The following is a 27,828-nucleotide window of genomic DNA, read 5'->3' as shown; positions in this document are numbered from 1 at the left end:
TTCAAGTCTACGGTTCACTGGTATGAAGTATATTCACACTGCTGTGCAGCCATCCCCAACCCCTACCTCCAGAACTCTTCTCATCTTGCAAAACTGAACCACTAACTCCCCATCCCCCTCTCCTCCCAGCCTCTGGCAGCCTCCCTTCCACTTTCCATCTCTGTGAACCAGAGGACACCAGGGACGCCATGCGAGTGGGATCATCCATATTTTTCCTTTTGCGATGGGCTCATTTTCCTTAGCAAGTGTCCGTCTCCAAGGTTCATGCATTTGGTCAGGCCACATGACAATTTCCTTCCTTTTTAAGGCTGATTAATACTGTGGGAGCAGGTAGTTTAGGTTTGGGAGGGTGGAGGGGCTGGCAGCTCCCTCCCCACTGCCCCCTGTTTTGGGTTCCTTCCTTGGAGACAGAGGTTTGCTCCTGCAGGCTGCAGATTCCCATTCAGCAGAAAACCATCCTGGCCTGGGAACCAGGAACAGAGCTCCAGCTGCGTCTGGGAGAGGAGGTCCTGGTCCTGGCCCCTCAGACAGCCCTGCAGCTCCCACTCAGCAACAAGGTTCACTGGTTTGAAGATTAGACACAGGTATAATTTTTAACAAATAAAGATTAATTGTCTAGAGTCAAAAGGAGTCATTCAAATATCTCTGCTCAGGGCTTTCTATGCGGCAGGAACAGTTGGAATGAACCCCGAGAGTCTCCTCCTGGCCTCTGCCTGTTCCATCTGAGCCTCCTGGGCAGTGTCTGCTTTCCTACTTGGCTTTTAGGCTCCGGGCTGGGGTGGGTTCTGTCCTCAGCTCAGTGCTCCTGCCTTTCCCCCAGAAGGCTTGGCTGACCCTGATGACCACTCCACCCCCACCCAGGGGGTCCCATCTTCTCCAGAAGTTTCCAGGACCCTAAGAAGTTCTGGCCTCAAACCATACACAGACACACACAGATCTGTGGCCTGACCCAGCTCTTCACATGGATGATGTGAGGCCAGGGCAGGAGAGGATGTCTGCAAGGCCTTCCAAAGTGTCACCCGTTCACGCATTCATCATATGTTGAGGAGTGCTTCCTACCTTGGGCCAGGCGCTCATCCCCACCCTCGGGCACTTAAGGACACTGGAAGAATGTTCAAACTGATTGTAACATGTAGACACCGCCCTTGTGATATGCCAGGTGGTCCCACCGTTAATTTTTAACACTATAACCTCAGAGAGGGTAGGGTTTTTTTTTATTGCTTAGTGTCACATGGGGAAACTGAGGCACAAATGACACTGTTCTCAAACCTTCCACGTGTAAAGTACAAATATTAACACCTCACAAGTGTTGTGGACCAGGCTTCTGGGCACGGTTTAGCTGGGTGCCTCTGCCTCAAGGTCTCCGTGAGGCAGGAGATGGGTTTCATCTGCAGCTCGACGGGGGAGAGATCTCGTCCCAAGGTCACTCGCCTGGTGTTCATCAGGGTGCAGTTTGGACTGACAGCCTGGGTTTCCTGCCTGTTGGCCTGACCCTCCCTCGGTTCTCTCCTAAGGGGCCTGTCCATAGGGCAGCTCAAACCATGGGCGCGTTCTCTCCCTGTGCCAGAGACATGATAGACAGAGACAGAGAGACAGAGAGACACATACAGAGAGGCCCCTGTCTCCAAGGCCCCTTTTCCCTGATTTTTCTTTTTCTTTTTATATATATATATCTTTATTGATTTCAGAGAGAGAAAGGGAGAGGGAGAGAGAGATTGCAACATCAATGATGAGAGAGTGATCTGCTGCCTCCTGCAGGCCCCCGACTGGGGATCAAGCCTGCAACCTGGGCATGTGCCCTGACCCGGAGTTGAACCACCATCTCCTGGATCCTAAGTCGATGCTCAACTGCTAAGGCATGCCTGGAAGGTCTGACTTTTCAGTAAGCTAACAACAACCTCCCCTTGGGTCACTTCTGTCACTGTGACTTACATCTCAGTGTGTCCCCACAGCCCAGTGTGGCTCACTTCTTTCCTATAAAGTTTCTAGAGAACCAAAGCGGCACCACCGAGGCTCTCTCCTGCTGCTCCTCTATGCGAAGTCCTGCCTTTGTTTCGCTGTCCCAGCTTTAATAAACCTTGTATTGTAAAATCTTTCCTGCATGAAGTCAAGAACCTGCACACTACAGCGCAGGGAGGCAGAACGCTCAGGTCAACCTTTCTGGTGACAGTTGTAGGATGGAGGGCTCTAGCTAGCTAGCTTTTGGCTGCTGTTGGCTGTTGCTGCGTTTCTAGAGGCCACATCAGGGCTCTGCTAGTTGAGCTTCTCCAACATGCGTGCTTCCTTCAGCAAGCCCACAGGAGAGTCTGCAGTCTGTGAAGGAGGTTTATGTAAAAGTGATCACAGGAGGGACATCCCTGCAAGTCACAGGTCCTGTCCCTGCTCAAGGTGGGCCCTCCCTGCGTCCAGGGTGAGGCGCTGCAGGTCCGCCCCCCGAGCAGCAGGCGGCGCTGGGCTCGCCCTCCGCTCCCCCTTGGAGGCAGCGCCTTGTGACCGTCCCCTCCCCGCGGGCCCAGTGCACGCGGCGGCCGCGATGGCGGACGTGTCCGAGAGGAAGCTGCAGCTGTCCGTGCTGCTGGCTTTCGTCTCCGGGGTGCTCGTGGGCTGGCAGGCGAACCGGCTGCGGCGGCGCTACCTGGACTGGAGGAAGCGGAGGCTGCAGGACAAGCTGGCGGTGACGCAGAAGAAGCTGGACCTGGCCTGAGCCCGGGCGTGGGCCCCGCGCCCCGCGCCCCCTCGCCGCGCACCCGCCGGTCCCGTCCGCGCGGGGCCTCCCGCCCCAGCCAGGCTCCTCCGCAGCGGGTGAGCAGCGCCTGGAGCGGCTCTGCGGGGACTTGGGGAGGGGGGGTTCCCCCGGGGCAGCTCGCAGGAGGTGGCTTGCTTCCACTGACCCCAGAAAAGGGAAAGTTTTCCCCGGTGACTTGCGCTGGTGCCCTAGCTCGGCTCCTTGTGCGTTTACTGGGAATTAATTACCACGTGCAGGGGCGCTGCATTCAACTTAAAATGTAAATACTGGAAAAAGGGAAAGGGCAAAAGAAAGACTGCACCGAGGTGTCCCCACCCCTTCCCCGCAGATCATTCTTTTCAGTAGTATCCTTGGTGGCACTGTAGTCTGCATTCGTGTTTTGTCATCTCCAGTCTGAATCCTTAGGTGTTTGGCAGCGTGGAAGTGGAAAGGGCAGTGGCCTGGCAGTCAGGAGCCTTGCATCTGGGCCTGGCTTTTCCATGGGGGCTGTGTAGATGTTCAGGGTCTCAGTTTTCTTACCTGTAACCCCAGATGTGTAGTTCATGGTTTAACTCTACAATTGGTTAAGTTGAAGTTAATAATTATGCATTTCTCAATTTTTTTTCTCTTTTCTGTTTCCAATAGCTTGTTGAAGATGGATATAGAGCCCTGGACAGAAATTATTTCTCCTTGCACTTATGCACCAATTTTATTTTATTTTTAAAATAAAAATGTAAACATCTTTGAACTTTTTATTTAGAGAAGTGTCTTGCTGGCCATGCAGTTCACTGTGTCAAGACATCTGGATTCTCAAAACTAGATGTTGGTGTCTTTGAGCAGATACCTTGTTTCTTTAAAAAAAAAAAATTTTTTTTATTGATTTTAGAGAGAGAGGGATAGAGAGGTTTCTGAAACATGGATGTGAGGGAGAAACATCTATCAGTTGCCTCTTGCACACTGACAGGGTATGTGCCCTGAACGGGAATCGAACCTGTGACCTCTTGGTTCATGGGTAGAGGCTCAACCACTTAGCCACACTAACCGGGCAGATACCTCATTTTTTAAGGAATCTGTGCTAGTTCCTTGGTACAACTGCAAAGCAGAATTTTCCTGGGCACCATTGTGAGTCTTTTGGTCAGTTGTTTACTGGACCTGGTCAGGAAAGTCAGACACTGCGTAAAAATAACTGAGGTAAGAGTGATGTGTAGAAGACATTTGCGCTTCCAGGAGTATTATGGAATATGCATGTGAAGGAAAAAACCTCTTGAGTAGAGCTTAGTGATAAATTCCAACTACATCTAAAAAATCAAGAGTGAGGGACCAAGTCCCTGGTTACTGTGGATCTGCAAGGGGTGTTTTCTAGAACACTGCCCTTGCTCATTTCTGTAAAGACTAATTTTTTGTCTTAGCCAATTTAATGGCAGCTCCATGTTAACAAGCAAATTCAGAAAAGTTGTAAGGGGGGAAAGCTCCCTCCCCCTCCTTTTACTGGGGCCATTATGCTTTGTTACTTCCAACGTACATTCATTCTGTGAATGCAGTACTCAAGGACTGAAATGCTGGTTCTGAGAGCTCTGCCCCATCCAGGCTGCAGTTCGCTAGAGTGTCCTAGTCACCATCGCTCACTGAGGCTCGGGAGTTGAGGCTCTTTGAGACAAGGTAGGCTTCTTAAGGCTCATGGTGCTCCCTGACTGTTGGTTTGTGCTCAGTTAAGCTTCTGGGTTATGACCAGTTCTGCCTGTTTGGGCCTGTTCGTGTGCCGTGTTACTTGTGGACCTGATCGTTCCAGTGGTGCTTCCTTTCCCCTTACTTATGGGTACTCCCCTGACAAACTCATCTCCCTCTTCTGTCTCACCTCAGTGTTCTGTCATCCCTTCGCCTCTGGGCATGTGCTGCTCACCCCCCGAGTCCTATCTAGGTGCTTCTGTGTTTTTGCGCCACTCCATGCCCCTCCTCATCATTCCCTTGTTTTCTGCCTACTGCCTGTTTACACTGTGGTGCTGTGTCCCCAGCTCTGTGGTGGGCAGTTCCCCTTGACGTTGCTCTGTGGCCATTTCTCTAGCCTTCTGCCCCTTGCCCTACTTAAATGTGTTTGTTTTTCCCCCCTAAAAATGTGTCACGTGGAGATGTTACTTTTTCCATGTTAGCTAAAATTGGCAATGAGGAGGTTGGGAGGTGGGTTACGATGCCAGTCATGTACCCTGGAATTGACAAACTGTTCACTCATCGAAATACATGTTCCCTCCCCTGCCCTCAACCCCACCATTTTGATGGGGATGCTATTCCAGGACTCACAGGAATAAGTGCTTGTAACTCTGAATATGGTACAAAATGTGTAAAATCAAAGTCACCTGAGGTGAAGAAGAGTCATGAGCTGTTTGGCAGCCTTCTCGTTGCTCTTACATACTCACATATGCAGGGAGTTTGTCTACTTCTCCCAACATTGAGTTAAACTAAACTATGTTCATGACCCTGTAACTTTTCATTTAAAATATGGACATCCCTATAAATCAGATATAGGGTATTTTTTCCTAATTTATTTATAGACATTTAAAATAAATAAGGATTTCATAAATGATGGATTGTCTTTAGGGCAATTTTTTTCTTTTTTCTAACCTCTTACAAGATCACTTGGAAGTTCTGATTTATCAGTACAACTTTGGGGAAATGGCAGCATCTACTAAACCTGAACATGAAACATGCCCTGTGGCCCCGCACTGTACACATATGTTCCCACTATGCACTTAGGTAAGTAGTAGCACTAGGTTGTAATAGCCCCAAACTTGCAGCTGCCCACATGTCCAGCAACAGCAGAAGGAATGAGTCTGAGTACAACACAATGAAATACCAGGATGAACAACCTACAATACACAATGATACAAGTGTATGTCACAAACATGTTGAATGAAAAGCCAGACAAGCTGCCAGGACACAGTTCAAAAAGGCAAAATAAGTTTTTGCTGTTAGGAATTAGGGTAGTGTTTATTTTTGACGTGGAAGGAGTGGAGGTGGGTAGGGCCTAGGAGGAGAAGACTACTACGGTATTGGTAATGTTCTGTATCCTAATCTGGGTGATGTTTTGTGTGGGTGTGTTCAGTGTGAAAATTCAGTGAGGTGGACACTGCTCACTTTTCTTCATATTATACTTGAAGATAAGAACTGCACATAAATAACATGGCAGTTAGGCCCTGGGAATCAAGTTGTGTGGTACTGAAGAACATTTATATTAGCGTGAGTCATCATTTGAAAAGTGAGCTCAGATCATTTTCCTTATTTAGTGTAGTGGAAAGAGCTTGGGAATTGGATTTATAGGATCCAGTCCCACTTGGGGAAATGTTATTACAATCTGAGAGATGTAAAATTGAAACCAAACTCAGGTCCCACTGCCTGCTGCAACAAAGGCCAAATATGTTAGACAGGAATTGGTGAGAAGAAAGCGGTTTATTCAAGTGTGGGCGACCTGAGAATATGGCAGACTCCTGTCCTAAAAACCATCTTCTGATCTTAATGAAGCCAGCAATTCTTATAGGGTAGGAGGAAGGGGGGAGGGGACACCATGGACATGAAGAGAAACGGGATGGGCAGGCTGCCTTCTTGGTGGTCCCATTATAGATCTTTACAGTCAGTATTCTGGAACTGGTCAGCCTCAGCCAAATTCCCAAGGTTGGGAGATTTGGGATCAGGCCATTTCTTGTTCACATGGGAACTGGAACTGCTGAGTCCTGCAGGGTGCTCATAAGGAAACTTAGTGTATAACTTCTTTTTTATGAGTTTTGTTGTGTTAGTGTATTTTATTCTAGTTCTTATAGTAAGTTGGAATAATATAAAGTTTTCATATCTTTATTGTAGGAACCTATATTAGCTCAAGTTAATGTTCTAGTTTTCCCTAAAGTTAGTACAGTTAGTCTTATATGGATTAAAATATTTTTTTTGTTATAACTAACTTAATTTATGTTAGGATTCTTTTTAACTCTAAATTCTGACCAAGTTTAGTATTATTAGTCCTGTATAAGTTAAAGTATATTTAAAAACTGAGATATATGTTCATGGTTACAGAATGGAGATCATGTTTACTCACAGGCTTGCTGTAGAACAGAAAGAATCCCAATCCTCCCCAAACTGCAGATAGAATGAAATGAAACTTCAGCAACACCCCAACTGGCAAAGAACTAAAAACTGCCTTTTGAAAGGAGTGTGCAGAACTGTGTGTCCCACGAGGGCCACCGAGGAAAGCTGTCCTTGCAGTTAATTTAAGAGTTTAAGATGCTTAACTGCTCTCTCAAGGTTGCTTTTGCAAAACTGGCATCAGAAAACTAGGGGCTAACCCCGTGGCCTGCAGTCCTGTGGCCACACTGCGGTATGGCGGGATGTGCGGTTTCGGGGGTGGGACTCCCCTGCCTCCACCCCAGGCCTATGGGTGGGCCGGTTACCGGCGGAGAGCTGGAAACCTGCGAAGGCGGAGGGGGGTGCGGGGGGGGGGGGGTGTACGCACGCGACAGACGACGGTCGCCCGCACTGTCTCCGCTCTCGCTCAACCTGGGATTGTGAGGCGGGCGCGCGCTGATGGCGTCACCGCGTGACGTCACCCGCCGGGGCCGCTGGGGCGGTTTCCCTGGCAACCGATGCGGGCGGCGGGGAGGCGAAGAGACGCTGGCGCGGCGGCCGCGGGACCCCCTGTCGTCCCTGCAGCGCCCGCCCAGGAGCGGAGGCAGCAGGTACCTCTGGCTGTTCCTCCGGGCGGGTGGCGGGGCGGCCGGGCTCCAGCGGGGCGAGAGCCGGGGGTCCGAGTCCTGGGAGCCCTGACCCTCAACCTTCCCCGCAGTACGGCCCCCATCCCAGCGTCCCTCAGCCACCCGGGGCTGCCCCTCGTGCCCCCACCACACCCCGGGGACCCCGCCTCCGGAAACGTGACGGTGGCCTCTGCGCCCTCAACCCTCCGCACCTCCCAGTCCCGCCTTTTAACCGTAACCGCGGCCACCTCACCTGCGCCGGCACCGCTCCGCTCCCGGCCCCTCGCCCTCCGCCCCGCCCGCGGGGCTGCCGCTGCTGTTCACGTGACCTCGGGCTGAAGGGCCAGTCAGGGGACAGTCCCCGTGTGTACACGCGAGAGCAGGGACTCGGACCACAGCAGGCACACGGGTACCTGCGGGGCGTGAGGAAAGTTAGCTTCAAGATCACCAAGCCACTGCAAAGGAGAGGTCTCAGACATTTCAATTTTATTTACTTTTTAAATGTTTCTGTTGGTTTTAGAAAGAGGGATTGAGAAATAATAAACTTGAATATACAGTATTTCAACTAATTTTTTATATATCGGGTGTTCCAAAAAATGTATACACACACTTTACATAATTATAAGGGCCGTGTTTATGAAAATACATTCCATTTTCAAAATTGAGCTACCAGCTATAAAAGTATGTAAACTTTTTTTTGGAACACCCTATATATGTAGAAAAAGATAGAAGGAAACATGCTAGGATGGTAGCTGGTAGCATGCTGATGATTATTGTGTTTCTCTCCATTTTGACATTTTCATGATTTTGAATACCAAATATATATTACTTAAAAAAATAAAAGAGTGGGTTATTTTCTGAAACTCCTATTTAACTTTGCTAATTTTACATTTTATTTTTCATTTGAAAAATTGCCAAGTGTTTCCACTAAATAAAATTATTTTATCATTTTGGCAGAGAAGAGATTTACTGAATGCTCATATTTTATCCAGTTTGGACTCTTATTTAAAAAATACCAGTTATGCACAGCTTTGGCTGGATATTTAATATGGTTCTGGATCTGATTGTAGTTTAGTGTGATGTTGGGGGAATAACAGAAATTGTTATGAAAACAAGCTGCTAACAAGGATTGTCAGCCTGGAGAGGAATTGTCTCAGGAGCCTTTAATGCCCAGCGTCTGGCAAGGGCCCTTGGATAGTGTGAGCTCATTCTTCCCTCTCCCCACAGAGGACGCCTAAAGCAAACTGCGGAACAGATTTCCAACTTGGTGTCCAGGGGACAAGAGTCCAGTTCATTCATGCCCCTACAAGATGCAGAATAGCAAGAGCAGAGAAGCTAAAGAACTTCCCTCTTTCTTACACACTTTGTCTTCATATCATTTATAGAAAAGAACCCAGCAGAGGTACGTGGCTCCTTCGTGAGGACATTGGCAAAGGTCCGTGTAGTGTGTGGAAAATACTAAGTCAAGGTGTAAGATGTAAGAATGAGGACAGCCCTGGCTGGTTTGGCTCAGTGGTTAGGGCGTTGGCCCGCGGACTGTAGGGTCCTGGGTTTGATTCCAGCCAAGGGCACGTACCTCGGTTGCAGGCTCTCTCCCAGGTCCTGATTGGGGCAGGTGCAGGAAGTTACCAATTGATGTGTCCCTCTCACATCAATGTTTCTCTCTCTCCCTTCCATTCTCTCTGCAAAGCAATGGAAAATATATCCTCTGGTGAGGATTAAAAAGAGTGAGTGAGGGTAAGCAAAGGTGTGGTGAGTTCATTCAGTGCATACTCCTCAGCAATAAGAAGGAATAAATTAATGATACACACAACAAATGATACGGCAGTATCTCAGAAACACGCTGTGAAAGGATTACATAAAAGAGTACATACTTCCTGGGAGTGTTCTGGGGTAAAGGTACTTTTCTATACGTTGGTGGGGTTTGGTTACACAGGTGTATACAAACGTATACTTAAGATTTGTGCTTTTCATTGTATGTAAATTTTACACTAAATGTTGAACTCTAGTTAGTGATACCATGGTGCATTATTTAGGGGGAAATGTATTGATGATTGCAGTTTACTTTCAAATACATAACAAAATAAGACTGATGAACAGATGGATCAAATAAGTATAAGTATAGTACAATGTTAATGTAGAATCTAGCTGGTGGGTATATGGGTGTTCACTGTAAAATTCTTTCCACTTTATGTGTTCATCCTAAAATATTGGGGAAAAGATTACATTTTTATTTCCTAAGTTTACATGGTATTTAAGAATATGATATTTAAAACAGTCTCTGTTTATTGTAAGTCGCTAGTTTGCTTTCTGAGAGTCGATTGAAAGGAGTTCTAGAAGCCAGTAAAAGGCGAGATATTTACCAAAGGTAAAGCATACTAAATGTTATAAGCTTTCCAAGAACTGTGCTTGTATTGCAATGAGCTGTGTTTACAGCATTGAAACTGAGACATTATTTCTTTCCTTTTTTTTTATTAGTACAATTAAAAACACTAACAATGAGAATAATGAAGTAACAGTGAAATTTTCAAAATGTATTTAAAAAGATTTCTTGCAGTTATCTATATCAGGTCTAAACTTTGGAATGATAAGATTAAATTGAGGATTACAAATATTAAAAAGAGGCAACTTAATTTATTTTGTATTCAAGTAGTGTGGTCCACACTCTAAAAACTTTTCTTAATTTTCACAATATACCATGAGAAAATTAAGGTTCACAGTGGTTAGTTAATTTTTCTAACATTACTTTAAGACATTGAAGTGGAGAGGCAATAAAAATGTCAGTTTGCTAAGAAATGCAGGATTCAGTCAAGCAGGAGAAGGAACATTATGAAGTTGCAGTGGGGATGCAGGCTTCAGTCCATTTGAGTCCAGTGGAAGAATTACATCATGGCCTAACTTGATCTCGGAGAAACCACCCTGAACCTGAAGGCTGTGAACTTGCTGCTGTGACAGCAACTGTAAAAAGTGCTGAGTGAACCTCGGTGGTTTACGCAGGATTCTGGGAGGTCCTCAGCCTGTGTAGCCCCAGATCCTGTGACCTGGTCAGAAATCTCTTTCTATTAACAATTCCAACTCCCTTATGGTGGGAAAACTGTTCTCTTGGTGGATAAGTGTTTTTGTTTTCTTTTGACTTTTTTTTTTTTTTAATCTCTGGAAAAGTTTAAAATTAAATAGAGTTTAAAATTATATAGTCATGATACACTAAATTGAATTAGATTATTAATACTTCTGTTTAGGACATCATTAAGATAATCTGTGTTTTGGGGTATTGAAAGAGTTTATAACATTCAAAGGAACATGAGATTCATTCTACTAGTTAAAATGGTTCATTGGAATCATTTGAACAACTTTGACTTAAGTCAGGTATTCAAGGCGCTTAAAAGCAAAATTAAGTTTATATGAATTTTAAAATGTCTAAGGGAATTTAATTAACTACATTTATTATTCGGATTGATTAAGGAATTTAGGTCAAGTTGAATTAATCAAACAATAGTGAAAGAGAAAGTAGAGGTGATTGTACTTGCTCTACTAGATTAAAAAATAGATAAGATGTGTACGCTGAATTTGAAGCCCCAGGGAAAACTAGGTTTTTAAATTTTATTTTAATAAACTAATTATTTTTAAACCCAAGTAACCATAAAATAGCTTTCTCAATGTGTAAAAAGACCTCCTCACAGCCATTTAAAAAATTCACTTCTCGTTTGGTTGGCTTTCCAGCCCCATCACCTACATTTCTCTTCGTCTTGTTCCTCTAAGGGGGGCCTGGTCTGGACTGGTATTTACTTTGTTTGCTAGCACACATTGGAGTCAGTTTTCTTTTAAAGTAAATATAACAGGAGACAAATTTTTAGTGAAAAGGACTCGTTCTCCTAGGCCGATGAACCTGCACCTGTTGGGAACCGTCATCAGGAAAAGGCGGAGGCGCTCGTTCTCCTGGACAAGCCGACCCACCAGCTGCAGGAACTTGCCGGGTCCATAAGTAGAGAAAGTAGAACTGAGTATGTGTCTCCCCTTCCTTCCTTCAGATGTTACGTGGCCACAGTTTTAATGATTCACTCAGGACACAGACACAACATGTAGATATAACAAGTGGCCGTGGCAGGAGGCTCCTAGTCACAGCCCTCTTCCCTCCCTGATGACTCCGAAGGGCCAGTCTCTCTGTCCTTGTATAGAGACATGAAATGCCAGGAAGGCATGGTTTCCACCCAGAAGAGTGCTGAGTAGACTTTGCAGATGTTAGATTCCTCCCCCGGTACTTCTGGGGAAGGGCAGAGACCTTGTTCACAACAGGTCACAGCAGATAGTGTGCTCACTCCCTAGTTCCCAGGAAAAGGCAAAATCCATATGTGATGAGGTCAGCCGGGTCCCATGTGGAGAGAGTTTCCTGAGGGGTTTTCCTGTTGCTATATCATTGGATTTTTGTGGGTATTAGCTTATGCATGCAAAGCATCACAGTGCTCATTTCCCTGGAAAATTCTAGTTAAGAGCAGGAAAGATGCCAGTGAAAGCGTGGCTTTTGTGCAGTAGTTTCATTTTACACAGGACAACCCGTTTGCCAATACCAGAGATTCTAAGTTGCTCTATTAAGTAACCACTGGAAACGTGATGCTCTCAGCGTGCAGATGTTGGGAAGGTTTCTTCTCCCTGTTCGCAGTCTGATGTATGTTCTTTTCAAATATATAAACTGGAATGTCACAAACTAAACTTAATCTGTGGCAAATTTGTTTCTGAAAACACCTGCAGAAATCTGTTTTTTCTTTTTATTTTGTTAAAGATTCATTGATTTGAGAGAGTGACAGAGGAAAGGGGACAGAGAAAGAGAGAGAGACACACAGAGAGAGAAAGACATAGATTTATGTTGCACTTATTTAGGCGTCCGTGGCTGATTCTTGTATGTGCCCTGACCAGGGATCAAACCCACAACCTTAGAGTATTGGGATGATAATCTGACCAACTGACTATGTGGCCAGGGCCAGTGTCTTTTAAGCAAAAATAAAAAAATAATAAAAACCCCTCAGAGACCAAGTTTAAAAGGGGCTAATTCGGGTGCCAGGTAGTGCATAAGACTTCGATCTGGTTGCAGTAACTTTAGCACAGTCCATTGTAAGGTCCGAGTGAACCTGATGACAGTGAGGACACGGGCCATGAGAGTTTATATTTAACCGAAGGAGCGTTGCTCAGCACACATCCTCCCTCCTTTCCCATAGCCTTAGACCCACGTGTTCCCCAGGAAGATGAAACACACTGGGCTACCCATCTGGGTTTAGCATGTGGTCTGCTCCGGTGACACCCCCACGCTGTGAGGGGGGGTCCGCCAGTCTCACATGTCCCGCCTCACAGGCCAGGCCCCTGACATGGGAGTGAAGGAGCCATCATGGACTTGGAGGCATGACCTGGAGAAGAATCCAGGAACCCAGCAGACGCCTGGAACTGGCACTCAAGGTGGATGGCGCCAGTCTGGGCCAGGGCCAGGTCTGGGTCCAGTCCAGCTGAGGCCCCGGCGCCCTGGGGCAGGATGGACAGCGCCCACTGTGCCTGCCTGACTTCCTGTCCCCAAAGTTGGGAGCCTTTGGAAATGGCTCCCACATTTAAAAAATGTGATAGGGCACAGACACCAGAAGCAGAGGCACAGAAGAGTATAGAAAATACTGAAAAATAGGGAACAGTTATAACAAATCTCAAATTCTGGTTGCTGTTCTATCCATTCATTCTAGAAAAGTGTATCGAGATGGCTGCAAGCCAGCATTATAATTAGTGCTGGGGATAGAAAAATGTACCTGTGTCTTCAGGGAGTATCTAGTTTAAGGGGAGGGCATCAAACATGTAAACAGTTGCCATATAGTGTGATACAGGCTGCTCCGTAGTAAGGGTTTGCGGAAGAAAGTAATTGCACTGAAGATGCAGAATCTCCCAGCCTGAGGGAGTCAGGAGAATTGTGGGGTACACTCTGCTTGGGATAAGTCTCAAAGCCCGAGCAGAGGTTTGCCAAATGGCCAAGGCGGGGCAGGCAAACCCTGTGCTGCAAAGCACAGGGCAGACGGGTCGGACACTGGATCTGCTGCTCCTGTGGTCAGTTCCTCTGCCTTTCGCGGGCAAAGCACTGAGCGCATAACCAAAAATCAGAGGCGTCTTCCCCTGTATCTGTGGTAAGTAGGATCGAGAAGAAACAGCTCATGGATGTGGCGTATCACTGAAGCCAGGCTCAGCCCGTGAGGGTCCAGAGGGGCTTGGTGTGCTCAGCAGAGGGGCCCAAACCTCTTCCAGCCTTCAGCGCAAACTAAGTCATCAGTTTGTTTTTGAAAGCATGCTTACCAGTCAGACGTGACCCTTAAGACAGAATTTCAGGCCATCCGTCCATCCAGTTTGCTGTCCTAACCCTTTAGGACAGACAAACCAACAGGTCCTTTGGGATGGACCCCTGAAGTGAGGGTAGAGACAGATTTGCCTCCACAGTAGGGCAACGGGGCCATGATGAGGGAAAGCCTGTGTTCTAAAATCTCTGCGCTCTGCATCTAGAAGACAAAATGGGTTACAAAGGCTTCTTCAAACCTTTCCCTGCTCTTCAGTTTGATGAAACTCTGACGGCATTTCTAACATTGGTTTCATTTGAGGACGCATCTGTCAAACGGCTCCCAGAAGAAACGGAGGGAACCTGTTAAACCATTGCAAGAAAAATGGTTGTAACCTCAATAGAGCAACTTGGTCAAGGACTCCACTTAAAGAGAGTGAAAGTTGACACATTTTAAAAGTACCAAGATATCACAGCAGTGGAAATAGTGAAACAGAAATGTTGAGGGAGAAAGGAGCCTGGGCATAACTGGAAAAGCAATCGAAAGCGCTTGATGTGTGCATCTCTGTACCGCCTTGTTCCAGAGTAGATTTTGCAGGGAGTTGGTTTCCTGGGCAAGTGAAGGGGCTGCTCTTTATGCACCACTTAGGTGCAGAGCACATGCTGCCACAGTGCTTGGAGCTGGGAGTGGGGCTGGCATCTGCTTTAGAAAAGCAGGCATCTGAGCAGGGCCCTCCCAGTAGAGACAGGCTCGTCCACTTCCACGTGGAGGTGACTGAGGAAGGACTGGTCGTGGCTGAGAAAGATGTTAGATTTCCTACAGCCTTAGACCACTGGGACTGGAAGCAAACAAACCAGTAAACAGCAGGGAAGAGTGCAGGACCCAGGAAGGCAAAAAGGAACTCCTGTCTCAACACTGATGGCCCTTCTTATAACTTGTCTCACCTGTCAGCCACAGCCCCATGGAGACCCACTCGATGCCCTCGGGTACCCTGGCTGCCTCCCATGTGTCGGCCCAAGCTGGCCGGTATGCAGACAGCCCCTCACTCTGCCACCAGCAGTATGTCCACAACATTCATTGGGTGCTTACTGCATACGAGGCTCTGTACATGTATATGATCTCTGGTCTCAGCATGCTGGACAATTCCCATCACAGAACCAGGCCTGGGAGGACACGTGATTCACATGGTGACAAATGACAGGTATATGAGCGAGCTCTGCGCTGTTTTATCAGTGGTGATAAAATGTTACCCACAATCCGTAAAGCGGACAAGAATCCTGGAGCTGGGGACATTTCACTCTGGAATATTGTCCAGGCAAAGGATGGTCAGTGAGCATTTTGAGAAATAGACATGGGGACAGGATTGAACGGAACTGAATTGGTAAATTGACACAGTCATAAATCTTATGCTTTTTAACACTTTTTTCATTAATTAGTGCCTTCCTATTGGTAACCATGGCCTTTATTTTATGGTGTTTTTAAATAAGTGAAAATAAAATACCAATGAAATGTTTTTAAAAAAGTGTTGTGCCAACTGCACAATTTTGTTCCAGTACATATGGGTGGGGAGGGCCTGAGGGCTGGGACCCCGGGAATGGGGATGATGCTCTTTCTTGGTCATCATGCCGTGAACTTGATCTCACGTTTCCCTCTATTACATTTCAATATAAGCTGCACGAGAGGAGGCTGTGTCTCTTGTTAGTAGAGACAAAGCTCTGCATGCTTAGCAAATGGGCCTGTTACCTCACACGGCGATCTTTTTTTAAAACAATGTCTTTACTGATTTGAGAGAGGAAGGGAGAGGGAGAGAGAGAGAAATATCTATGACGAGAGTCATTGATCATTGCCTCCTGCAGGACCCTTACTGGGGATCAAGCCCACAACCTGGGTATGTGCCCTGACAGGGAACCGAACCCTGACCTCCTGGTTCCTTGGTCGATGCTCAACCACTGAGCCACGCCTCCCGGGCACACGGTGGTCATTTTTTATCCTCTTGCTTAGGAAGCGTGGACTTAGCTTCAAAATGAGGACTTGCCATCAGGGCCCAGTCCTGGCCACGCCCCGTCTCGGCCCTTCCTGTGGAAGTTGCAGGGCTCCTACCCCTGCCTCGGGGGCCGCTGGAGCAGTTTGGAGTTGGCAGGAGGAAGGGCTCATTTCCACCCGTCCTTGGGGAGAAGAATCCGGGTTAATCCTCAGGAAATGTTCTTCTCACCTATGGGCAATGATTTTAAAATAATTTTCTGTAGGATCTCTGATTCATCTTACCAATTCTATAATAAAACAGCCATTAAGATATTTTGTATATAGTCCCATTAAAAATTAGGATTCGATGCTTACTTTGTCTTCAAATCCTGCAAATGACTGAGCTGATTAAAGAAGACATTTTCCCCCTGGACTCTGAATTAACACAAAATAAAATTGCCCCTGCACTTTCAAGGGTACCCAGGAGGAGACGGGTGGGGGCGCACCATGTGGGCCTGCTGCCCAAGAGGGAAGGAGGACACTATGCAGGGAGGTGGCTACTGTCCTTCTGGCCCCATGAGCTCAGTTCTGATCAGATTCTAGTTAAGAGACAAGCATTTAAATGTTGTATCAGAAGCAAACTCTGTTGGATATTTGAAGCAGAGGGAGGCGCTCTCCACAGGACAGATCAGAGATTATAACTAATATCCTGATGCGTGTGCTAAACAAGTCCACACAGAACCTCGACTTTCTATTTGCTTTGATTTTCTTCCTGATGAATTTCTTGTCTTGGGCAAAAGTACACATATCGCCATTCTTAGTTTTTCTTTACTTGGACCCCACTCCAGAGTTTCTCTGCGTCTGTAAGCTTTTCCCTACAGTCCTCTGATGCAGAACCTTGTCTTCCTGCTTCTCTCTGGACACCTGTGCAGCCCAGTCCTGGGGTCTGTCAGACCCACGTCACCTGCCACCATGTGTCCTTTTTTGCTTGACATGAGCACACTCCCTTCCCCCTGCCTGCTGGAGGGCTCTGCGGGCCTTGCACCGAGAGCTAGTTATCTGGGGAGACAGTCAGCAGGTACCCCTGGAAGGTATGAGAAGCAGAAAGGAGGTAAAGAGACGCTCAGCTGAGCTCAGAGCGGGTCTTCGATGGACCGGCCCTGAGGGTAATTTCAGCATTGCGGCCATTGTGCAGACAAGGCCTCCAGACACTGATTAGGCGAGGCCCACCGCCCCCTGGGACAAGTGTGTCTGTTTTCCTTCCCCACCCTGCGAGTCCTCCACCTGCGCAGGCCTGGCGCTGGGCCTCACCTCAGTGTCACAGAGCCCACAGCGGGACACTTATTCTGCCAACACCTGGGGGAAAGAGCCCTCCCAGTCCCCGGCTTGGGAAAGGCCTTCTGTTCCAGGAGCCTGGGGGCGATGCTGTCCTGGGTGGCAGCTCTGAGCCCAGACGGGGCCCCTCAGTATCTCCCCCATCGCAGCGCAGCCAGAGCGGCTGTGCCCGCAGCGTGGGGATTCAGGAGGCCCCGGAGACCTCTCCATGAGCCAACTGTGCCAGTGAGGGCGCCCCAGGGGCAGCAGCTAGACCGGCTGGGGCAGGGGGAAGGAGAGGGGGAGACCTGGGCTGGGGTCGGCCAGCTGCCTCCCACCATTCGGGGCCCTGAGCCCTTCCCTCCTGATGGCATCAGCCCCTCCCTGGCAGCTGGAACCCCGCTGTCCTCGCCAGCCCGCTGCGCCCACCCTGTGGTCCTCGGTGGCTCCAGCGGCGAGAGCTTCTGCGGCCTTGGAGCTGGGCCCGAGAGAGAGGCTGCGATGCGATGCGCTGGGTCTGCTTGGCCCGCGGCCCGGGGGCACCGCGCCCTCCTGGCGGCCCCGCCCCGGCAGGAACGCCCGCCCCCTGCGCCCCTCTCTCCCGCCCCCTGCGCCCCTTTATCTCGCGCGCCAGTCCTCCCGCAGCCGCTAGTGGTGCGCGCATTTCCCTCCAGCCTGCTGGGTGCAGCCATGGCCTCCTCCTCCGCGCGGCCCGCCGTCCTGGCCTCCACCGCGCTGGTGCTGTTCCTGCTGCTGTGCCTGGGCCCAAGTAAGTAGGGGCGATGCCAGGGAGCATTTTGAGTCCCTGAGAGGGCCAAAGGGTGAAAGGGATGTTGGGCTTTGCACTCGCACAAGTAGCAAGTGGTGCTCTTGGGCAGGCCGACAGAGTACCAGGGTCAAGGGCAGGGCCTCAGACCCGGGGAAAAATGAGGGCCAGAGGGTCCCAAAGAGGGACAAGAAGTGTTTTAGGACTAAGGTAATGAGGAGGGGTAATGGGAGCTTGACTCAATCAGGTGGTGCCCCGCCTTCCCTCCACACCCCCGATGGTGAACAGACTTTGCATCCCACAGGGGGAACCGCTCTTAGGGGAGAAATGCTGTCCCTGGCTCTACTTCATGGAGCCCTCAGCAAATGGGTTGAAAATTCCCAATGGAACACTCCCTACAACATGTGCACTTTCACACACACCCAGAATGAAGCAGTGTGGTGGGTGTGCAGCCATCTGGACCCTGGGAGTGGACAGATCCTGCCTTGAGAAAGGCAGTGGGAAATAATGTTTTGTCTGGACACCACCGCCTTCCCGTGTGGGGTCCTCTGTGGTTCACTAGTGGCCCCACATGCTCCAGGGCCTTTGAGGCTCACAACTGAGAGAGGCAGGCACTGTGGCCCCAGATCTCCTGCTAAGGGAACAAGGGCTGGAGTGAAGGACTTGCCCAGACCTGAGACCCCAGGCTGGTGCTTTCCCCACTGCGGAGTAGCTGGGCACTGGATGGAAATGGGAGTTTGCTGGCTACTGTATTTTACTTACTCAAAGCAGGTACAGAAAACCAAGTTCCTGGTGGAGGGGAGGGAGGAGGCATGCAGCAGGAGCCCGGAGGCTGGAGCTGGGGTCCTTCGGACAGCAGGGGACCTGTTCAAGTGTGTGTTGGGGGGGGGGGGTGTGTTACTGCAGTTCTAAATTACAACTGCAGAGGAGCCTAATCAATAATTTCCCATTACAGAATTTATCTACCTCACACCCTCTGTTCCGCTCATTTTAAGAAGCACATCCCAGGAAGGAGAGTGAGCCCTGGCTATAAGCTTCCCTCTTCAGGGCTTGTATTTTGTTTCCTTCATACCAAGAACGTAGTGAAAGCAGTCAGTTAAAATATTACAGTATCAACATTGAGCTGGAATGGAAACGTTCTTATGACATAGAATGAAAATATTTTTATCTAGATAGAGTCCCAAAGGTGGCCCTTTGTGACACCCAAAAACATTTAATGGAGAAAATGATCATCTCCCTTCTTCACCAAGTAGTAAATTGATCAAAGGGGCATCTTACAATTCTAAACCTGCTGGGAGATCTCTGCCAGGTAACTAGATTTGATAAACTCAGAAGTGCCAATTACCACAGCCTAGAAATAGAAATGATGGTGTTGGGGTAAAAAAAAATCCCATACTACAGAAAAAACATCACACGTGTTCACTTGTTCTTTGCTTTTTTCCTCAAACAAATGTAGTGTGGTGTCGGATCATACGTGTGAATGTTTATAGTTCAGTGTGTAGTGATTGGTACAGTGGCAACACTGACAATTCATAATTCAGGGATTACCCATGCTTTTCCGTTGCATTGCTGAGAATTGGTGAGGCTGCAAGTCTGGAGCAGTGGTGACACATTTGCTGCTAGAAATTGCAGCCTCATTGAAAATGCTTAAGCCCGTGTCTGTTTCAACATCAGACCACATTTCATTCATTAATTGTTCAGCTTTTACAGAAGGCCAGCATAGAAGGGACTTAATTCCGCAGGAGTTGTTGCAGATGGACAAAGGTTAAGACTGTACTGAATGCTACCACTAGTGCCAGGGAACACAGCTGTCTGTTTTGGGAAGCGTTTTCTTTGATTCCTTCCTGTAAGAGGCGTGCGGGCCCTCTAAGGAATCCCGCCTGCGGCAGCCTCCTCAAGGGCTCCTCTCTGCTTATTTATGCTCAGGAGCCTCCAGCAACTCCTGATGTGAAACCTCCTGGCACGACCTATGCCAGTGCTGCAGGGCTGCCAGGTGTTGGAAACCTTACTTCACGTCCTAATCTGTGGCCCTGTGGCCCCTCAGAGCCATCACTTTCCTCCCAGAGCTTTTATTCCTCCGGGTTAGACATCTAAATTCTTTTACTGTGTCTCATATAACACGTTTGGGCCCTTGTCCCCCCTGGACTCTCCCTCTGACCACAACTCCAGTTTTTCTGGGCTCTTCTGAAAGTCATGTTCTGAACTGAACCAGATGACAGAGGGGTGGTCTGATCAGAGCAGTGAGAAAACAGAGACAGGACAAGTGCTTCCTTTCTGCAGGATGCCACCGTGTCATTAATGAGTCTAAAATGGCAATTGCTTTTTAAACCATCACATCACCGTAGACTGGCGCGCGCACAGACAATGGAAACCCCTGGGTTCTTCCAGAGGCCACCGCACATTGTGCTACTACCTGGGCGCACTGTGCAGCAGACACCAGCCCTCCTGTGGAGACACCAGGGCAGCCGCTCCCCACCCCGCACCCCCAGTGCTGTAATGTGGTCTCTAGAGAGTCTTCCCGAGCCGGCTCCCTGCCTGGCACACCTACTCTAAAGGAAGCTGGGTATCACCCAAATTCAGATGCTTACAGGGGCTAATAGAGTGGCTCTTTGGGGACCAAGGGGTGTGCTGAGTGATGTAGACCCAGAGATGTTCAATTCAAATTCTGTGAACACTGGACATCCCAGTAAAACACACCTGCAAGAAAAGTTCAGCTGTGGGCAGCCAATCTGTGACCTTTCCCTCCAAATGTATTCTTTTTCCCCTAGTGAACTACCTAGCAAATTCTTTCAGCAGGGTCCTTAATCTCATGTGGGTGCCAGACACTTCTGAGAGCTTAGGCTTCTTTCCCCAGAAAACTGTACCCTTGCAGGTAGAAATCCAGGCCTTGGGCCTGACCATGGAGAGGGAGGGAGGCTGAGTACCTGCCCAAGAAAGTGCCCACCTCCCCTCAGTGCCTGTCTCCTTCCTGGGGCCAGACTAGCTCCTGACACCTGGAGCTACCTTGCTCCCTACCTGAGAGGCTGGGCTGTCCCGGGGCTTTGTTCCCCTCAGAGGACAGGCCTTGTGCTGACAGGTGCACCTAAGGACCAGAGGCGTGGACGGGTCCTCACACCCGGAGGGGTCCTATCAGGCCAGATGCGTTGTTTTCCATTGAAACGACCATGCTGCTGAGAAACATTTTTAGAAGTGAATAAAAATAAGAGCAAATGGTGCAATTACGTCTGCTTATAAGGAGATCGGGATAAGCTACAAACCGGGCTGAGTTCTAGAGCTAAGGCTTCGGCTTGTGGCAGCACAGCTCCCAACGTCTGCCGCCCCTGCCTTCTGCCGGCACCTCTTCGGCATCCTCTCGGCTTCGGGCGAGGACACCAGTCCTGGGGTGTAGAGCCCGCCCTGGATTCAGTGTGATAGCACCTCGAGGGCTTTGACTCATGTGTCTGCAAAGACCCTATTTCCAGGAAACTTCAATTCAGAGGTTTCAGGTGGACATGAATTGGGGGGCACTTCCACCCACTCTACCACGAAGAGAGAAAGCCTGCAGGAGGGCACCTGTGACAGATGACTGGCCCTCATAACACGACGTAAGGGCTGAAAGAACAATGTCACCTTTCCCAGGGACCAGCTCATCCTGTCCTGCCCTTGGTCAGCCACGGTCACCGTCTCCAGGCTGAGCCATGGGCAGCCTGAGCTGTTTTTTCTGCACAACAGGGAAGCCACAGCCCTAAACAGTGTGATACTATCAAGCTGCCAGATCAAGGTGGGCGCAACCTGACTTCTGTCTTCCTTCCTTTAGGTGCCATAAGTGGAAATAAACTCAGGCTGATGCTTCAAAGACGGGAAGGTAAATACCCCCTGTGGGTCAGGGTTGCGGTCTCCCCGGGATTAAATGAAATGGCCACGCCGAGCGTGCTCCCCGGAGCCTCGTGTTCGGGCATCAGGCGTGTTTAGTCTGAAGAGCGTATTCTGTGGGTGTGGGGTGCGATGTTTCATTAGATGAGTATTATTGCCAGGAGATGGCTGAAGGTTGTTTCCCGAAAGCTGTCAGTGTGGACTCGGAAATGAGAGCGGCCGGCTGCAGTGTGACCCGGGTGCTGTTCGTGCGGGAGCGTGGGCCGGTCAGAGCACATTCATCCAGAGCACACTCTGGAGCCGGCAGAGCTCGGGGGCAGCAGGCACTGCCCCGTCCCGATGGCCCACATGCAGTTAGCTCCTGGGGGGCTCAGCTGGAAAGACGTCTTCTCACTGACACCTGGTGGGACGCTCCTCAGGTAACGTGGTGGACAGCCGCGCAGGGTCTAGGGAGAGCGCAGTCTGGGCCCGCTGTCATCAGCTCCGTCCATGGGACCAACGCTGTGGTCTGTGAAGGCCATTTCCCTCCTGGAACTTCATTTCACCTGTAATATTAAATTAACTGTCCCTTAGAAATTAGGAAGTGTGACACACTCCTGACTTGAATATTTAATCACTCTTGTCTGTCCAAGTCAGCAGGGACTCTAGTAGGTTCAAGTGGGCTCCCGAAGGGGCCTCCAGCTTCCCCTCGGGGATCCCGCAGGTACTGGGCAGGGGCGCCCCCTCAGGGTCGGGGGCTCCTGGGGCATCTTGCCCAGCACTTCCAGCCGCTCCCACGGCCCCGGGCCCCTCCGCAGTCTCTGGGGCATCTCGGAGAGCTTCTTCCCCATGCTGGGCAGCCAGTGTCTCCCCAAGCACAGCTGGGTGACAGAAAGTCTCTCAGGGCCAGCCTGACAAAGGGGGACTGGAGCAGAAACCGCCAGATACCCACATGTCCTGGGTGTACATCCTCAACTTTGATTCATTTCAAGCCAAGAAATACAGATGGAGCACCTACTGTGTACCAAACGCTGTAACAGGCCCGGAGGGAATTAGACATGAACAAGAGTGAAAACAACCCCCGGTATTTATCCACCTGACCACGAACACACAGGCACTTCACTCCCATCACCCCCGCTGCCTCCGTAGCAGCACAGAGGCAGGGACGGCAGCCCAGCTTCATAGGAGGGACCCGCTCAACCAGGCAGCGGGCAGACCCAGTGGCTCGGCGGCTCCCTGCCGAGGGGGTGCTGTTTAAGCAGCTGAGACCACGCAGACAGACGGGAGGCAGCCTGGGACAGCAGCACCGGGACCCTCCCAGACTCAGTGGCTGCCAGTGATCCGAGGCAGAGATGGTGCCCACGGTGGCACTGTGTGTCCCAGCAATCTGGGTGCGCACTGGCCACATCATGGGGCTGGGCCTGGTCTGGCCCCCAGGGCTCATCATTCCTGGCCTTTCCACTCCCTGGTTTCCTGAGCAAGCCCCGTGCTCTCTTGGTTGCGTGTACAGTGCATGTGCACCAGGGCGGGACTAGACACCCGTCTCCTGAATGCAGAGCCCGGGGGGAGCCATCAGTCCTGAGTGAGGCCTGGCTCTGGGCACGGGAGAGCTGCAGGGAATGAGCTGAATTTCATTTCCACCCTGGGCCTGAGAAGCTGAGGGTCAGCCACCCCTTTTACATGGCTGGTCCCAGACAGACGAGCTTATTAACAGGACTCTGTACGAGTGACGCTGAGTCAGACCACCCTCCCCCTGGGCACCTGGTGGGATGTATGACAGTGATTCGCCCAGCAGGAGAGCAAACCACGCTCTTTCCTTCCTGGGTGGGAATTGCTCTTTCAGCACCTGCTCCAAAGAAAACGGACCTGGCTGTTGAGGAGAACAAAGCCCAAAACTTCCTGGGCAGCCTGAAGCGACAGAGACGGCAGCTGTGGGACCCGACCTGGTCCAACACCCAGCAGGGGTACCCGCAGTGGGACCCGCAGTCGTACCAGCAGTGGTACCAGCAGTGGTACCAGCAGTGGTACCCGCAGTTGTACCAACAGTGGGACCCGCAGTCGTACCCGCAGTGGAACCAGCAGCTCCCCAATACAGGCTCCAACAGGAGGGTGAGTACCCGCTCCCACTGTGTGTGTGTGTGTGTGTGTGTGTGTGTGTGCGCGTGTGTGTGCTGGGGATAGCTTGGGGAAACAGGGCACAGAAAATAAGGCTTCATTGTTGGCTCCAAAAGGACAAGTCCCCCCCCCCCCCCCATGGCAAGGCTACCCAAGCTCGGTTACGTGACCATCAGTATGGGGACAGCAGCTGGAATTGTCCATCACACTAGGTTCAGATGGGAAGCCCTCCTAACATGTTTGGGAAGCGGAATTCCAGAGAAGTCACTGCCCAAACTGGCTGGAACTGATTCATCAAGTCTGGTTTTCCTAGGAACAGTTCTAACAGCTCTGCCTTAAAATAACTCACAACCACCCCAAAACATTTTCAGCTTTACCTCAAAAAATGTCAGAAACGACAAGGTCAATGCGAAGACCCAAGAGGACAATGGAAGGACATGGAAACTGACTTTTAAAGAGAGATGGGTCTTTGCAAATGCTTTGGGGATAATTTGTCAGTGCATTTGCAAGAAAAGATGGTTTGGTTCACATGCGCAGGTAGTGAGAGTGGACATATTCACCCAATTACAGGAAAAAATGTTTCTAATCACAGACTCCCAGCTGGGGACCAGGGGCAGGTAAGACAGTGCAGGGTGGAGGTGGGGATGGCAGTGCACAGAATTCTGCAGAGTGACAGCCAGGCTGCCGCTGGGAGCAGCACAGTGTGCGAGGCTCAGGGTGCAGAGCGCTCAGCCCCACCCAGCAGGGAGCAGATGAAGGGCGGCCTCTCCGAGAGCAAACAGAAGGGCTTTCCCACACGGGCCGTGATTCATGTTGTCAATCAAGGGCGTATACAAAATACTGCAATTGGTGAGAACAAATCAAACTCTTTAGAGACATCATTCTTAAAATTAATTTTATTGGGAAACAAAACAAAAATAAATGGGACTACATCCAACTAAAATGCTTCTGCACAGCAAAAGAAACCATCAACTAAACAAAACAAAAAGGCATCCGATGGAATGGGAGACAATAATTGCAAACAATACCTCCGATATGGGGCAGATATCCAAAATATATGAAGAACTCACACAACTCAAGAGCAATGAAACAAACAGTCTGATTATAAAGTGGGCTGGGGACCTAAGGAGACCTTTCTATTTTTGTTTTGTTTTGTTTTGTTAATCCTCACGGGAAGAAACTTCTTTTGCACTGACTTTTTTGAGAGAGTGGAAGGAAGGGAAGGGGAGGAGAGAGAGAAACATCAATGTGAGAGAGACACATGGACTGGTTGCCTCCTGCACTCGCCCCGACTGGGCTGGGGATCGAACCCTGCAACCTAGGTACGTGCCCTTGACCAGGAATCGAACCCTTGACCCTTCGGTCTGCAGGCCGATGCTGCAACCACTGAGACAAACTGGCCAGGGTGAGACCATTTTTAATGGCTGCATAAAATGCATCCCACTGAGTTATGCAGCAGTGTCAGAATTTCCTTCTCGTTCCAAACCATTGGCCATATCAGTTGTTCCCCAGTTATCTTTTTGCTACTCAAATATAATGTTTTGCTGTACAAATAGCTAAACTCTTATAGCCAGACTCTATGCCAGGAATATTCTAGTTCTTACATGAATGAACTTACTTAACTTTCACAACAACCTCACAGGCCGGTGCCGTAATTGGCACCTCTTTGTGTAGCTAGATTCTTCCTGAGCATCGCCTGCGCCCAGGGCAGTTACTGGGCGAAGGTGGATACATCTGAGGGTCGCTCCCTAAGCCACAGGTGAGGACCCCTGTTTCCTCACATCTGCAGCAGCATCTGCTATTCTCATGGAAAGCTTTAAAATTTTACTTATTTGATAGATGAAAATGCGATTTCACCTTTTAGCACTTTGCATTTCTTTGGTTATCAGTATTTGCAATTCATGAAAATGGGTACTAAGAGCTCAACATGGGGAAACGGCTACGTAGTGTCTGAGGACAGAACCAGACTAAAGAAGGAACAAATAAGACCTAATAACTAAATATGCTCAGGCGACACTGGAAGGAGCCCCCTCGGCGGCAGCAGTGGCCGCTGGCAGCGGAACTGCGATCTCCCTTTTTCTTCGTTTCCCTCCCACATACGGATTTTAAAATATGAGCCCGCATCTTTTCTGTAGTCATCAAACATTAAAAAATTTTAATGAAATAAATATATTTTAAGCCAAGCTTCAAACGAGATTCTAAAATGAGAAAATCAAGGAACAAGATGATTTCGCTCCAGGAGAAACTGCAGTGTTCGGGACAAGCCAGCGCCCTCCTCTTCCAGGCACAGGCTCCAGGCCCCAGGCCCCGCGATGCCCCCGGCTGGGGAAAGGAGCCGGGCATTGCGTTCGGGGCTGCCCGAGCCCTGCTCTCAGCCCGCACAGTTGGCCACTGCTCGCCCAGAGAGGACGGCCACTGAGAGCACGGCCACTGCTCGCCCAGAGAGCACTGCCACTGAGAGCACGGCCACTGCTCGCCCAGACAGGACGGCCACTGAGAGCACGGCCACTGCTCGCCCAGACAGGACGGCCACTGAGAGCACGGCCACTGCTCGCCCAGAGAAGACGGCCACTGAGAGCACGGCCACTGCTCGCCCAGAGAGGACGGCCACTGAGAGCACGGCCACTGCTCGCCCAGACAGGACGGCCACTGAGAGCACGGCCACTGCTTGCCCAGAGAGGACGGCCACTGAGAGCACGGCCACTGCTCACCCAGAGAGCATGGCCACTGAGAGCACATGGGCGAGGCCGGCTGCCAGCCTCAAGGAGTCCTGGGATGTCATGTTCACTGGAGTCTAATTGAAATGAAAGCAGGCTCCTGAGACCCAACCACCAGAAGATTCGATCAGGAGGCGGGCGGGGGTGCCTGAGGCTCTGCGTTTTATAGCATCCCGAGATTCGGCGGTGGTGGCGCACTGGCCACACTAAGAAAAACCGGCCCGAAGCCCAGACTTTCACACACACTCCACCCCCAGGCCGTGTCCGTCTGCTTTGCCTCTTTGCCCTTCCACCAAATCGCTCACCACATCCTGAGGCCCACAGGTGTGAGTAACCCCAATTCATCATGCACCCCCCCCCCCCCCCCCAGCAAACAACTAGCCTGTCCTTTAGGAATGGACTAATAGCAAAGAGCAGGTGCCCAAACTGTGAACCTGAAGGTCACTCCCCACTTCTCACCCCCCCGCAGGCAGTCCTTCTCCTTCCCTTTTCTTTTTATTAGTGGCAGATGTCTGTCCTCATGTCTCTCGGGAATTGTAGGCTTCCCGAAGCAGGGGATATCCTACCGGTGTTGGGCGGCCCTCCAGTGCCCAGGTCAGGGCCTGGCACGCTGTGTCCATTGCACCAGTGTCTGAGGGATGGACAGGCCCGTGAGGGCTCTAAGCAGCACCGCAGGTGTGGGGGGGTCACCGTCAGGAGCACCCAAACCCACCTGCCCTGTGCCGCGCTGGGCCAGTGCCGTGCGGAGTCACTCAGCCCCCAGTGATGAAGCCCCCGCGACGTGCAGAGTGGGCCTGGCCCAGGAACGCGACAGGAACACAGTGTCTGCCACAGTCAGATGTGCATGTGCCAGGCATTGGGCCCAGTTGTTACTCTATCAGGCAGATGCCCGTTTCATTTACCAAAAAAGCAAAGTGTTGATGTATGGGATGTACCTAGAAGTTTTCCTAGGACCGAAGTTTTCATGGGAATGGGTGTGGACTGCTTTGGGGAAAACGTTTTGAGAGCCCCGTCCTGGCTGCAGTGACCTCTGGGCACAGGAGTCCTTCAGTGGGACTCAGCCTGGGTTGTTAATCACTGAGGAAAAACCACCCCAGAGAAAGCCGGGGTGACATGTGGTCAGGGTGTGGCCTAAACCCACTCTCTATGGTTCCCTCTCTTCTCCAGATATTGGAAGGTCTCTGGCTAAATGATGAGAGTGGACACGACTACTCTGATTACCACAGTCACCACAATGAGGATGCCGCCGCGGGTCCCCAGGGCCCCGACAGCTCTCAGGAAGGAGCCAGCGACAATTATGACGACTACTAACCAGTGTCCGTCTGTGCAGAGGCCAGGAGGGTCCTCTCTCCTCTTCCTAACCCGGCTCAGAGGC

At 50.0% G+C, this 27,828-nt stretch overlaps 2 protein-coding genes across 2 annotated transcripts; both read left to right on the top strand.

The window, feature by feature from the left end:
- The first annotated feature begins 2,533 nt into the window (after nucleotides 1-2,533).
- Nucleotides 2,534-3,478, top strand: MTLN (mitoregulin). Its single transcript, XM_087823877.1, has 2 exons — nucleotides 2,534-2,802; nucleotides 3,371-3,478. The coding sequence occupies exon 1, from the start codon at nucleotides 2,534-2,536 to the stop codon at nucleotides 2,702-2,704; it is 171 nt and encodes a 56-aa protein (XP_087680003.1). The 3' UTR covers nucleotides 2,705-2,802; nucleotides 3,371-3,478.
- Nucleotides 3,479-7,288: 3,810 nt separating this feature from the next.
- On the top strand, nucleotides 7,289-27,828 carry LOC107545090 (uncharacterized). The gene is made up of 6 exons (XM_087823768.1): nucleotides 7,289-7,440; nucleotides 7,548-7,689; nucleotides 17,670-17,793; nucleotides 21,587-21,634; nucleotides 23,465-23,730; nucleotides 27,621-27,828. Exons 1-6 carry the CDS (start codon nucleotides 7,289-7,291, stop codon nucleotides 27,762-27,764), a joined length of 876 nt encoding a protein of 291 aa, XP_087679894.1. The 3' UTR covers nucleotides 27,765-27,828.

This window comes from Miniopterus natalensis, chromosome 13 (genome assembly GCF_054644295.1).
Source record: "Miniopterus natalensis isolate mMinNat1 chromosome 13, mMinNat1.hap1, whole genome shotgun sequence".
NCBI lineage: Eukaryota > Metazoa > Chordata > Mammalia > Chiroptera > Miniopteridae > Miniopterus > Miniopterus natalensis.
The sequence above is the reverse complement of the archived record's forward strand: the minus strand, read 5'-3'. Positions and strand labels throughout refer to the sequence as shown.

Bases quoted from the DNA above. Each gene is read 5' to 3' on its own strand.
- MTLN (XM_087823877.1), top strand. From the start codon at position 2,534: ATGGCGGACGTGTCCGAGAGGAAGCTGCAGCTGTCCGTGCTGCTGGCT.
- LOC107545090 (XM_087823768.1), top strand. From the start codon at position 7,289: ATGGCGTCACCGCGTGACGTCACCCGCCGGGGCCGCTGGGGCGGTTTC. The intron at 7,690-17,669 runs GTAACCGCGGCC...GTCCTCCCGCAG, and splicing joins CCCAGTCCCGCCTTTTAACC to CCGCTAGTGGTGCGCGCATT. The intron at 21,635-23,464 runs GTAAATACCCCC...TTGCTCTTTCAG, and splicing joins GATGCTTCAAAGACGGGAAG to CACCTGCTCCAAAGAAAACG.